Below are 14040 nucleotides of genomic sequence, written 5' to 3' on the forward strand. Positions count from 1 at the left end.
GCAGCAATTTATCTTCAGTTAGCTTTTTCCTGCAAAAATTAGAGCTCCTCACATTAAATGTTTAGATTTTGATAGTGTCCTGGATTATCCAGACCTCTTTTTATTTCTGTGTTTGTTTTCCAGAGAGTTTGCAGCATTGGTACAATCAGAGCAAATACAGAAATTTCCACTAGAGTAAATTATTTTTTTCCCTTGTTACTGCAACATAAGGAGTAGTCCAATGCTTTACAATTTATTCATCTTTGTGGATTGCATTCTGATACAGAGATCACAATAAACAGACATCCTGATGAGTATGTGAAGAAGGGTTTATGAAAATTACCACTCTCACCAACTTTCACTCTCAAACGAACTCATGGTTGGTCAACTGATGCAAAACAATGTGCAGTACATAGCAGAAGAATCAGTCTTTATTGCTCCTCTGCCTGTAGAAAAATCATTCTAGTTATTGGTACTTTTTAGTCCCTCCTCTCACCTCCTCATACTTTACATGCAAAATACTGAAATGTGTCACCTGATTTATATTCGCAATGTTCCAGAAAACATAGAAATAGCTTAGAATTATTTCAAACAATGGAAAAGAAATCAACATTATATTTACATAATTTGGAAAAAACTTCAGTTAAGCAATCCTTATATTTCTTGATTATACAAGATACTGTATGTAGAGTTAGCCCATAACACTGAAATTTTAATCAGACTACCAAAAATATAAATAATAGGATTTATTATTGTTACCTGTGAGATTCCAAAGTGCACTTAAAGTGAACTTTATTGTAATATCTGCACTTCTTGTTGCCACCTTGGAACGTACTATATCTAGAAGTTTCTGCATGTACTTTGGATGAGCTCCGAGCAGAGATGTTTCATCTGTAGATATTTTAGCAGCTGTAAAAAAGGGGGTGGTAAGAGAGGGAGGATTTATCATTGATGTGGAAAACAATTTAATAAAATTATCACCTAGGTATTTAGTTACACACTTTAATTATTACCACATTACATAACAATAGATCAATCACATTCCAGGAATCAAACAGAGAGAAATATCTGGGATGTGGAAAGACATCACACATTTACACTTTCTTTACACATAATACAGTAACATGGCATATTTATAAAATACTGCACCACTATGTCCGAAACAACCAGAAACCACATATACACTGCTCAAGAAAAGTTTGGAATTCTATCGTAAAATGTAGTCTACGATACTAGAGGTCTCATTGACCTAGGCACTTCATGCATTATCCAGTTAGAGCCCATATAATGGACAGTGTTTACTACTGGCATGCTTTGCAGCTGTTTCCCAGTCATGTAAAATTACCACTGCCACAGCTGCACACTGTGAGCAGTCCATTTTGGGCTGAGCACTTTAGTAACATTCCACACAGAGGCATACAACATTTTGATAGAGTCAAGGTAGTGCCTTTACTTTCAGCAGATCATACACAGCAAGATGTTGCCGATTGGTTACATGTCACTCAGAGTGGAGGAAAGTATAGTGAGATGGGAAATGTAAATGGTAGACCTCACAGTGGTCTTCCTCATATGACAACAACAATGCAAGATCGTTTACTCCAACTGTTAGCTTGAAGGTGCCCAACATCAACTGCCAAAAATGTTGGAAATGACTTCTCCCGGCAACAGGGATTTGTATCTCAGACTAAACAGTGCACAGAAAATTGCATCAGGGTGGCTTTCATTTCAGAGGACCAATGAGAAGTTTTACACTGAACCGACAGAATTAAAGCAATAAAGGACTCGTCTCTTGCTCATCAACATTGGTCCACTGCAGAATGGAGTAATGTCCTGGGCTTTTGCACATCAACATTGGACCACTGTAGAATGGAGCAATGTCATGTTTGCTGACGAGACGAGGACTGGTTTGTGACTGGACATTGGATATGTTCGGATTTGGAGAAGTGCTCAAAAACACCAAGAATGTCAACACGTTCAAGAAGTCCACCTGTTTGCATGTGGAAGTGTAATGTTCTGGGTGGCAGACCCCTCTAATTTCCATCTAAGGCAATATGTCTGGTCCCCAATACCTCTAAGAGGACCTACAAATGATTGTGAGGCCCTACAGACATGAAGTTGCTGACAACTTCATCCAAGTCAATGACTATGCAAGACCGCACCGTACCCTAGCAGTGTCTCGGTATCTTCAAAGATGAAACATCAACTGAATGCATTGGCCAGCACACTCCACAGACAGGAATGCAACTGGGCATGCAATGGACCTGTTGAACGTGGCTATTGCACGGCATGCGAATCCACCTGAAAATCTTCAGAACCTCACTGAAGCTGCTATTGAGAAGTGTGACCTCATATCTCAAGATAAACTTGATGGTCTCATCCAGTGCAAAATGTGCAGAGTGGAAGAACTTATCCGTGTGCGAGGAGGGCGTACTCACAACCGAAGACTGATAATTATAATCATGAAATAAAGGTTTTCATTGTTTTTGTTTTCAAGGCCTACAGTTAGGAGAGAGCCTGGTTTTTTTTAAAGAGTTTTTTGTAACTAACCAAAACTGTTCTTGTTTGCAGAAGGAATTACATTTATTTTGTTAATAAGGTGTTGTACAAACTTCAATGGGCATACTATAAGGAAGTCATTGTAGTAAACTCTGTAATATTCCAAACTTTTGTTGAGGTGTGTATAACTATGGCAATGGTGGCCAGTGATCCCTTCAGTACAGATGCACACCAAGCTCACTGAGCGAGATGATGCAGTGGTTAGCACACTGGACCCCCATTCGGGAGGATATCTCTTGAAACCTGCGTCCGGCCATCATGATTTAGGTTTTCCGAGATTTCCCTAAATCAGTTCAGTCAAATGCTGGGATGGTTCCCCTGCCAGGGTATGGCTGATTTCCTTCACCATCCATCCCTAATCCGAAGGTTTGGGACTGATGACCTCAGTGTTTGGTCCCCTCCCCCAAATCAGCCAACCAACCACACCAAGCTCGAACTCTTATGGTAATCGGCGAGAAGCCACGAGTAATGAGGCTAATCACCAGGGGCGCTACATCAGTACTGTGTTGTTTAAGTTGAGAATTTGGGTCTGTCAGAAGGCAAGTTAAGGCAGTCTGTGCAGTTGATATGACCACTGTGTCCAGATGGCATGGCAGTCAGTGTATCTGCCTAGCAAGCAGGAGACCTGGGTTTAAATCCTGGTCTGGCAGAAATTTTCAACTTGCCCCACTGATATAAATCAATGCCCACTGGCAGCTAATGTCTTTACTTCCTTTGCACCATGTACAGGGTGACAATTATTGAACTATACAAAAAAAAATCTTAATTAGTTACAAACTATTGGATGCACACACTTTATTCAACATGTAAATGTCACTACAGATATTCGGATTTAGGTTATGACATGTCTGATATGCTCACCAACATTGGTGGTGATGTAGCACAAATGAATAGCGAAATTCTGCATGACCCGCTAAAGTGTCAGAACATTGATGCTGTCGATGACCCCCTGAATGGCTGTTTTCAGCTCAGAAATGGTTTTGGAGTTATTGCTGTACACCTTAACATTAATATAGCACCACAAAAAGGAGTCACTTGTGTTCAGATCCAGAGAATATGGCAGCCAATCGAGGCCAATGTCAGTGGCTTCTGGGTACCCTAGAGCCAGCATGCGGTCCTGAAAGTGGTCCTCCAGAATAACAAACACTCTCCTGCTTTGATGGGGTCGAGCTCCGTCTTGCGTGAACCACATCATGTCGAAATCAGGGTCACTTTGGATAATGAAGATAAAATAATCTTCCAAAACCTTCATGTACTGTTCGGTAGTCACCATGCCATCAAGGAATATCACACCGATTATTCTGTGACTGGACACTGCACACCACATAGTCGCCCTTTGAGGGTTAAGAGACTTTTGATAGTGAAATGCAGATTCTCAGTCCACCAAATGTGCCAATTTTGTTTACTGATGAACCCATCCAAATGAAAGTATGCTTTGTTGCTAAACCAAACCACACGTGTGCATACTAATTCCCATCATGCAGTTTGAACATCCTAATACAAACCATTCAGAAGTTATGACAATTTTATTTCATATAGTTCAATAATTGTCACCCTGAATCTAACACCCTTCTGCACCAATGTTAAAGCTTTGAAGACTCTGCAGACATTGTTTTTATTCCTAGTATTATAAACCCTGTTTTAAAATACAAGGGTAATGTCATGAAAAAGGACAGTAATGATTATAAGTATTGTGAAATATTGGTCAAAAGATAAGGCTGAATGTTCCAAGGCTTCCACTAGACATAATTCTTATATACACACTTGCATGTTCTGAAAATGTTTTATTTTATTTTACTGATAACATTGCACCCTTTTGATATTCTTTTACACATAATCAGTTAGTCTAAGAGATTTTGCTTTCTGTAAACATTGCAATGAGAACAGTAGAACCAGGAGTACACTCACTAGTTAAAATAAACACAAAATGTAGTTGAACAAAACACTTTGTTGTAAATTGAGGTTAACTAAGCTTTCATCATAATATCCAACTGTGCTGAAAAACCTGTCACAATGAAAGGAAGGTAGATTAGGGATTAGTATTCCCTCAACAACAAGTTCATTGAAGACAAGTACAAACTTTGGTTACTGACGGATAAGGAAGGAAACCAGGCATGTCCATTTTGAAAGAACCATCTCAGCATTGGCATCAAGTGATTCAGGGGACCACCAACGACTTAAATCTGAATCCAAATTGGGGATTTGAATCACAATCATCCAGAATGGAAACCCTGTGTCTTATCATTGTACCATATCACTGAACTGTCACAAGAAACACACTGTGATATCTGGTGTAATGATAGATGGAAATAAAGAAGTGATGATATTGGTGTTTTGTGGGTGGTAGAAGGGTTGGGTGGATATATAAGGAAACATTTTGCAGTTGAAGTTGCAATGAGTTGTTACATTGTGGCTACCACATCATTGTGCATGAAAACATAATTATATCTCAATATGCTATGTTGGTTGCACTGTACTGCACGAGACAATAAAGAATCACACTGAGAAGTGAGAATTGGTCTGGCTTGAATGTCCCACAATGATGCCTAGCACCTCTACTCGATGGACTATCATTTTGTTTCTCAAGTTGCATGCAACATCCATTTCTCAGGCATAGTTCCAAGTGGCAGCAAGAGGGAAATTTATGTAAAAACAAAATATCCAGTATAGAAGGTTGTACATATATTTTTCTCTGTATATGAAGTACTCAGAATTTCTTAATTTAATTAGTGCAATGAAACTGTTAAAAAATTATCATATTTGTTGTGTGTACTATTTGAGTAAAATGGATTTATAAATCTGCCCTTTCTAATTTTTCTTCTTTGCTGAACTAAGAGAAAGTATAAATATCAGTCATTCTGTTATCTGATGCCTGTGAGTTATTGCTCCACAAGAAATTTGCCATATGTGGCACTCTTGTTTTATAAACTTAAATTACTGGTAAAATAATAGAAGTTTATAAACTTTGATTATTTATTGGTAAAATGATTTGTCTTTATTAAGGACAAATGCTGTGACATTTTCCCCTCACTTGACAATTTGTTTCACCCTTCAACTACAACAGTAGCTACTTTCTGTGTGTATTGTATGCCTGACACATTCAGTAGAGTTCAACACTTATTCACCTGATTGTGCAAATCAAAGAATCTAAATCTCAGATTGTAGAATTATGGCCCACGTCTCTGGTTTAAGCTCTCATCCAAACAAGAGGGCCACAGTCAGTTCCGGGAACAATGCCACAAATTACAGGCTGTGCTTCCATCCCATGTGTCAGAGGTTATCATTACTGTTAAAATCATATAAATTATTTGATATAGCTCAAGATGGTGAGGAAGACCTTGATGTGCCATGAAATTAATTTGTTGTCTTCAGTCTGAAGACTGGTTTGATTGAGCTCTCTATGTTAGTCTATCCTGTGGAAGTTTCTTCATCTCTACATAGTTACTGCAACATACATGCATTTGAACCTAATTACTGTATTCAAGCCTCAGTCTGCCTCTACATATTTTACCCTCCACACTTCCTTCCACTACCAGACTGACAACTGCATGATGCCTTTCAATGTGTCCAATTAATCATTCTCTTCCTTTCGTCAAGTTGTGTCACAAATTTATTTTTCCCACACTTCAATTCAATACCTCTTCATTAGTTATTCAATGTTCCCTGTCTAATTTTCAACATCTTTTTGTAGCACCACATTTCAAAAACTTTTATTCTCTTCTTATCTCATCAACATTTCACTTCTGCACAAGGCTACACTCCATACAAACACATTCAGAAAATACTTTCTAACTCTTAAATTTACATTGGACATTAACAAATTTCCCTTTTTCAGAAAAACTTTTCTTGTTACTGTCAGTCTTGCATTTTATATCCTCTGTAACACTGTCACTAAATTTTGGTCAGTACTGAGAATTAAAAGCAGCTCCATTGCAATGGTGTGTGAAGCAAGCAGGCAGGCACACAGGTGTTGATATGTAATTTCACAAACAAGCCTGTTTTTATGCTACAAGGTGGTCAGGCCAAGCCATGCAGTTGTGGTGTCATTGCAGAAAGGCACTGCAACTAAGAGCCCGCCTGTGGAGTATTTCCACACCATGAAAACCCAGGGGTTTTGATTTGAATATGCCTGGAAGCAACATATTGGTGCAACAAGTATGCTGTTAATCACTAAAAATACCCTCTGATTCTAGCACAGTTATGTGAAGTCTGGTAGCACACTCCACAAGATTGGGTCCATGCAAGTCTTTATCATGCTACGAGCCAATCAGCAGCTGACACTGGTCTGGGCAGCCAACTCCACCAGACCAGCTCACGATTCCAAGTGACCACCCGTGGACACAGAATGACACAGTGGATGAAACGTCCCCCGGGCTTCACAGCAGCACCAAACTTCTGCCTTGGAGGGCAGTGACTCACAGCCAGTACGGTACTGCTGCCATCCTTCCACACCAGGGCGAGACCCTAAACCGGTAGCAGTGGAAGCCTATGAGAATTCAGCAGACATACATGTTGCTGGCACTGTTCGTGCATGGCCACATAGTGCTAACTCAGGCATGCACTGCTGAAGGGGGTAGAAAGTGTCAGAAACACAGGATGCCACTGTCAAACAGCCATCCTGTTGCCACAGACCTTCCGGCATCATCGGCACTGCTGGTGGGACATCTCAGTACTCCGACATTGTAATTCAAAACAGAATAAAATATGTTGTATCTTGCAGTAGAGTTTTCCTAGCCACCCCTGGCCAGCACCACCTCTACACCATAGCGGCCCCACTCACCCTGGGTCATTTTACATCTCTACTTTGGCAAACATCAGTTATTTTGTTGCCTAAATAGCAAAGATCATCCACTACATTTAGTGTCTAATTTCTCGATCTTATTCCCTCAACGTCACCTGATTTAATCTGACTACATTCCATTACTCTAGTTTTAATTTTGTTGATATCCATCTTATAACTTCTTTTAAAAATATTATCCATTCCACTCAACTGCTCTTGCAAGTTGACTGCTGCCTCGACAGAATTACAATGTCACCAGCAAACCTCAAAGATTTAATTTCTTCTCCCTGACTTTCAATTCTCTTTCCAAATATCTTGCCGGTTTCCTTCGTAGCTTTTTCAATGCACAGACTGAACAGCATTGGTAGTAGACTACGTTTCCATTTCATGTCCTTCGATTATTGTAACTGCAGTCTGTTTCTGTACAAGTTACAGATAACCTTATGCTACCTGTATTTTACTCCAATTAATTTCAGAATGTATTTGAGTCAACATTATCAAAAGCTTTCTCTAAGTATACAAGTGCCATAAACATAGGTTTCCTTTTCCTTAATCTATCTTCTAAGATACATTGTACGGTCTGTAGGGCTTCTCATGTTCCCACATTTCTATTATTATTATTATTATTATTATTCTGCCTTGTTTTACAATTTATTTTCATTTTCCCATAAACAAATATTGTACACTAAATTTCATTTTCATTTGTTCCTACCTGTCCATAAATTTTCTTCAATATTTATTCTTCTAATTAATGTCTGAATACCTTACATACAAGTGAATGGCGGTCTCCATATTTCCGTTCTTCCTTGTGTTTCCCATTCCATGATTTGTCATAGCAATTTCTCCTCTGACGTTCTTTCTGCATGTCCACAGCCTATGAGATGGTCTTCTTCCACAAAACCAATAATCAAATGTGAGTGACATCCATTTTATTCCCAATGACTTTGTATCTGACCCTTTCAGCCTGGTCATCCCTGCAGACCAACTCCAAAAGTCCATCTCAGTTACCGTCAATCTTTTCATTAACTGGGATTTAACGCATGTATCATAACGCTTCAAATAGTTGTTCAAAGACTTTCCTTTTTTTTTTCTTCTTTTTTTTTCCCTCCTAATTTGTTGATCTCCTAAAAGTCACCTAATGTTCCAATAGTAAACTTTCCAACTGTTATTCTTGAATTAATTTCCTTATCTTGTTTACCATCTTGTGTGATTTTTACTCCTAGATATTTGTACTCTCCAGTTTTTGTAATCATTTCCACTGCTTCTTCCAGTGTCAAATCTTGATTTGTTCCACGAATCACCAAGTACTTTGTTCTATTCATATTGACCAAAGGCCTCTTTTTTATACTCCATTAATTCCCTGGTGATATATTCAACATCTTCTCCATTTTGTGGCAAAATTAGCTTTTCATCAGCAAATTGTAGTCAATACATATAGTATTATCGTTTATTTGGATTTTCATGTTCTTATATCCCTGACACAATCCCTTTGTAACTTTAAATCCAGCTGAGAGAGAGTTCGGTGTTTTTATTCTTGCTGCAAGAATTTCCATACAGGTTCTGAATTGCTTCAATTATGACATGATTAATATTAGGTAATTTTACGGCTTTCCACAAACTGCATACAGGTATATCATCATAAATTTTTTGTATATCTTCATCAAATACTAAGTGAAGAGACTGATTTTGAATATTTTTCTTGTCAAGTATTTGCTGCAAAGCATTTTGTTGTAGAGTTACTAGTCTCCCAATGGGTGCCTTCCCTGGTGGTAGATAGGTGAATGCTCACCAGATATGGTGTGGGGAAATAAAACACTTGAGGTGAATCAAAACTTGCAGCTGCTGCCTTGTAGCTGGATACTGATGTACCAAACATTAAAGGAACACAACTATGAACAAAAATTACCTCACCCTTCAGGTTGAGGGTTTATGTGATGGGCCAACTCCCCATTCATCAGGGGAAAAAAATTCCTACATTTCTTGATGACATAAACTGATCTTCCCCGATGTCACCTCCTACCAGCTTTCTTCCGTTACTCTGTAACTAATTAATGTCAGCATTTTGCAACCATGTTTTTCTCATATTCATATCTGTCTGCAACTTCCTTCTTTGGAATAGGCATTATTACATTCTTATTGAAGTCTGAGAGTATTTCATCTGTATGACGTATCCTGCATACAATCTTCTTCTTCTTCTTCTCTCTCTCTCTCTCTCTTTTTTTTTTTTTTTTTGGCTTGTTCTCCCATGAATCTCAGTAATTTGGAGGGCATGTCAACCACTCCATGGGACTTGTTATGACTTAGGTCTTTCAGTGCTATGTCAAATTCTTCTCATATTATCATATCTCCTATCTCATCTTCACCTGCTTCCTATTCTCTTTCTATAACACTATCTTAAAATTTGGTTTACTTATGTAGACCCTCTATGAATTTCTTCCACCTTTCAGCCCTTCCCTCCTTTGCTTAGTACAGGCTTGCCAGTGAACTCTTAATAATCTTACAGCTGTTCTTTTCTCCAAAGGTCTGTTTAATTTTCCTACTCACTTCAACTACATTTCATATAGTCATAAATGGTTATTTAGCCATTCCTGGTTTTCCAGTTTGCATTTCCTTCCAATCTCATTTTTCATACATCTGTTTTTCCCTTCTGCCTTTTCCTACATTTTTATATTTTCTCCTTTCATCAGTTAGTCTCAATATGCAAAGATTTCTATTGGGCCTTGTATTTTTGCCTATTTGATCCTCTACTGTCTTCACTATTTCATAACTCAAGGCTATCCATTCTTCTCCTATTGTGATTCTTACCTCTGTTTCAGTCAATCATTGCCTATTGCTGCCTTTAAAACTCCAGACAACTTCTTATTCTTCCAACTACTCCAGGTCCCATCATAACATCACAGCACAGATGTGATACTGTTTGTAATTATTTTTCTTGAGTAATTATCTAATTTTGCACAAGCAAAAATATTTGTTTTTCTGTAACTTCGAAGTGTCACCTTAGACCAAAACAATTATTTTCTTTCATATTTGATATGCACTTCTTAAAATTACTTTCAATAATCTTTGTAAATTATGGTCATGCCAGTAAGGCAATATTAGGGAACATTAGGTGTTCTTATACATGGCACAGAGTAAAGTGTAATAGTAACTATGCCTCTGAATGTTGCCTACTCAGTGTGTGTGCACTCTGCACTTCAGCACTTACTACATAATATAGTTAGTTGATGTGTGTATCTAATGCAAGATGAGAAATTAGTCAATGTGAGACGAAGTCATATTTTATGAGACACAGTGGGAGTAACATATGTGGGCAGATGAATTAAGCATCAAATAACAGCAAGATGCTGCCCTAAAAGCATCTGCAGTTAACCAGAATGTTCTTGTAATGACTGGAGCTAATGCATCATTGTCCTCAACAAGAACACCATTGTCTCAACAGCATTGACAAGTTGTATGACTGTTCAAAACAGATTAGCTTAGAAATCTTGTACAGAATACCCAGCAAATTTCATTGAGAAAAGTGAATAAAAATGTTAGTTACTAAAATTCTAACTTCTCAATCTTACCATCAACCCCAGATACTGTTATCTGATCAGGGATCCTGCACATTCCCTTTTGTAACAGAATGACTGAATATCTAATCCATCAAAGAAAGAGCAAATCTCAAAATTTATGCTAGTTTTGTTTTGTTAGAAAATGATTTAAATTGTTCAGTAATAATGTCTCAATAAATAAATTAGTTTATTCAATATAACAATAAGACACAGGAACAAAACATTATAATCTGAATAAAAGCGGTATTAGAGTAACAGTAATATAACTGAAATGCAATGGTACTGGCAAACTAAAACTATATTTTTCAAACTTGTTATTTCATGACCGATTTTGTAAAAGTGTTTTCTGTTGTTTGTTTACTGGCTGTACTGCATTGCAATTGCGTCGAATTTTATTTTTTTATTTAATGCACAGGGTTACAAATTGTTTAAAACAGCAAAAGCCTATAAGATTTATTTGTGAAGCTGATGAGTTTTGCCAGTGAAGGTGAATGTTAATGTATGGTAATGCAATCTTGACTGTAACAAAAGAGCTCACCTTTTAGCTATTTTCTTCAGGATTACATGCATCTTTTCCAAAATTATTACATTTTATTTTCTTCAGTAATTTAAAAATGCAGTTAATATTTCGCTTTGTTATTTAGTACAGTGATTTTGCTGTTTTCATGGGTATACTATTTTATTAGCACACTTCTGTTCAGTATTTACTTAATAATTACTGTTCTGATAACCAACTGGTTAATGAACACAGTTTGTCCAATTGGACTGGTGACAGAATTTAGAATACACTTAATTGGTTTTCTGTGTGTTACTCAAAATTTTAAGGTACTTCTTACTGTCTTTTTCATGTGTAATTTGCACTGTTTTATAACGATCATTTACAATTTTCATAAAAAGTAGATGGAGTAAGTTATTTTTGAAGGAACTTATTGTACACTTTCCCCATTAATCAGTTATTATTTTAGAAGCAATTGCCTTAATTTTTTTCATCTGATTAGGCTCATGTAGTCATTGACTTTTGCATAGCATATTAGGGAAAGGGACACTTGCACAAGCTCCTTAATTTGCTGTAACAGCAGACAAAGATTTATACGTTGTAGAACATCTTTTGTACTTGTGCATCATAAGACATTACAATACATATGACTATCTGAGTGGTGGAGCAAAGTGAGTATGCAAATACCAGTCACTGTTGAGCTTTGTCTGGATGCTCCAACTTGTGTGAGTTGACAAAATTAGACAAGCTGATTGTTTTCATGTATTGAGAGCAATTGTTATTTACTCAGAAATTTTTGTTAAATAGTGGATTTAAACAGCACCCTAGGTATTTTTGTTGTTAATAATCAGCCACTGTCCACTAATAAACTGAAGACTGTAGGAGGGGCACCACTAGAATAGCAGCAGCACATGTGAGTAACCTGGCACAAGTGGAATGCTGACGAGCACAGGTGAGTGAGTGATGAATGTTCGTCCCACTAGCATATGCCCTGACTGTGAACTGAGGACAGCCTCCTTCACCATCAAAAGTGCTGTGAAGAGTAAATCACATCTACAGTGAGGACATATCAATGTGTACAATGACAAAATTACCATGATTACAAAAAAAAAAAAAAAAAAAAAAAAAAAAAATTGCAAGGTCCAACTATGTAAAGGCATAAAATTATGGCTTCAGATTTTACCATAATATATGAACAATAATGGGACATGTAAGTAAAAAATGAAATTACTGCAGAGAAACAAAATTAATTTCATGGTTCTTTAGTTTCATAGTATTATACTCTGTATGTACTAGTGTGATATCTTTATGTGACATAAATTATCTTTGTCTATTCTGAGATATTTAGAATTCTGTTGTTTTACTTACCTAAAATGCTGCATATTGCAACACTCATTCTGTTCATGGAGGCATCATAGAAAGTACAGAGAGAGTTCATAACAAGGCGTGCACAGCGGTACTTGTCAAATGACACATCTTGTAGAATTCTGTCACTACACAGTGTCAATAAAGTATTCTTCTGAAGCTGAAACAGACAATCTGATCATCATCAATCTAAATTTGATCCCTGGTAAGTATATTAACAATTACAAATCAAGATGTCCTATGGAACTACACGTCTTGTTTCTATGACAGCCCCATACAGCCTCAAAAGCTTTTGATAAGCATTTGACAAATACTCTACCCAAATTTGAAAGAGCAGTTGGCCTTTAAGATGAGAGACATTAAAGCACAGGGTGATTCAAAAAGAATACCACAACTTTAGGAATTTAAAACTCTGCAACGACAAAAGGCAGAGCTAAGCACTATCTGTCGGCGAATTAAGGGAGCTATCAAGTTTCATTTAGTTGTACATTTGTTCACCTAAGGTGAACGTTTTCTGTGCCATTTCAGCCAATAAAGTTTTTGGTCCCTTTTTCTTCGAAGGTGCTACTGTAACTGGATTACAGTATCTGGAGATGTTAGAGAATTGGCTGTTCCATCAGCTCGAACAAGAAGCACAACAATTCATATTTCAGCAGGATGGAGCACCACCACATTGGCACTTATCTGTCCGTAACTACCTGAACGTCAACTACCCGAGGCGATGGATCGGCTGCCAGGCAGCCCGTGACAGAGCACTTCATCACTGGCCTCCAAGAAGCCCTGATCTTACCCCCTGCGATATGGTGTTTCGGCCACCTCTCCCAGCCACCATTGATGATTTGAAACGAGAAATAACAGCAGCTATCCAAACTGTTACGCCTGATATGCTACAGAGAGTGTGGAACGAGTTGGAGTATCGGGTTGATATTGCTCGAGTGTCTGGAGGGGGCCATATTAAACATCTCTGAACTTGTTTTTGAGTGAAAAAAAACCTTTTTAAATACTCTTTGTAATGATGTATAACAGAAGGTTATATTATGTTTCTTTCACTAAATACACATTTTTAAAGATGTGGTATTCTTTTTGAATCACCCTGTATATTAATAGGCCAGAAATTTTTATCTGTTTGACTTTTTAGTTCTGAAATGCTTGAATTAAGGACGTGTGAAACTTTACATTATAAATTACTACAAAATGTCCTACACGAATTCATGAATCCCACAGTTGAATACTGGAAAACATATGAAATTTTTACTCCATTTGTCTCCAAGTTAGGCAAATTGTTATCAACAGGAAACTGTAGTTTGTGC

The 14040-nt window shown here is 37.4% G+C and overlaps 1 protein-coding gene across 1 annotated transcript in view; it reads right to left on the reverse strand.

Annotated features, from left to right (window-relative positions):
- Positions 1–14040, reverse strand: part of LOC126248897 (protein zyg-11 homolog B-like) — a 228465-nt gene that overhangs the window by 21837 nt on the left and 192588 nt on the right. The window contains exons 9-10 of the mRNA XM_049950367.1: positions 12734–12890; positions 739–888 (exon numbers count right to left, since the gene is read on the reverse strand). Of these exons, the coding sequence (XP_049806324.1) occupies positions 739–888; positions 12734–12890 (307 nt within the window). The remainder of the gene's footprint in view (positions 1–738; positions 889–12733; positions 12891–14040) is intronic.

The sequence above is a fragment of the Schistocerca nitens genome, chromosome 3, assembly GCF_023898315.1.
Source record: "Schistocerca nitens isolate TAMUIC-IGC-003100 chromosome 3, iqSchNite1.1, whole genome shotgun sequence".
In the NCBI taxonomy this organism is placed as follows: domain Eukaryota; kingdom Metazoa; phylum Arthropoda; class Insecta; order Orthoptera; family Acrididae; genus Schistocerca; species Schistocerca nitens.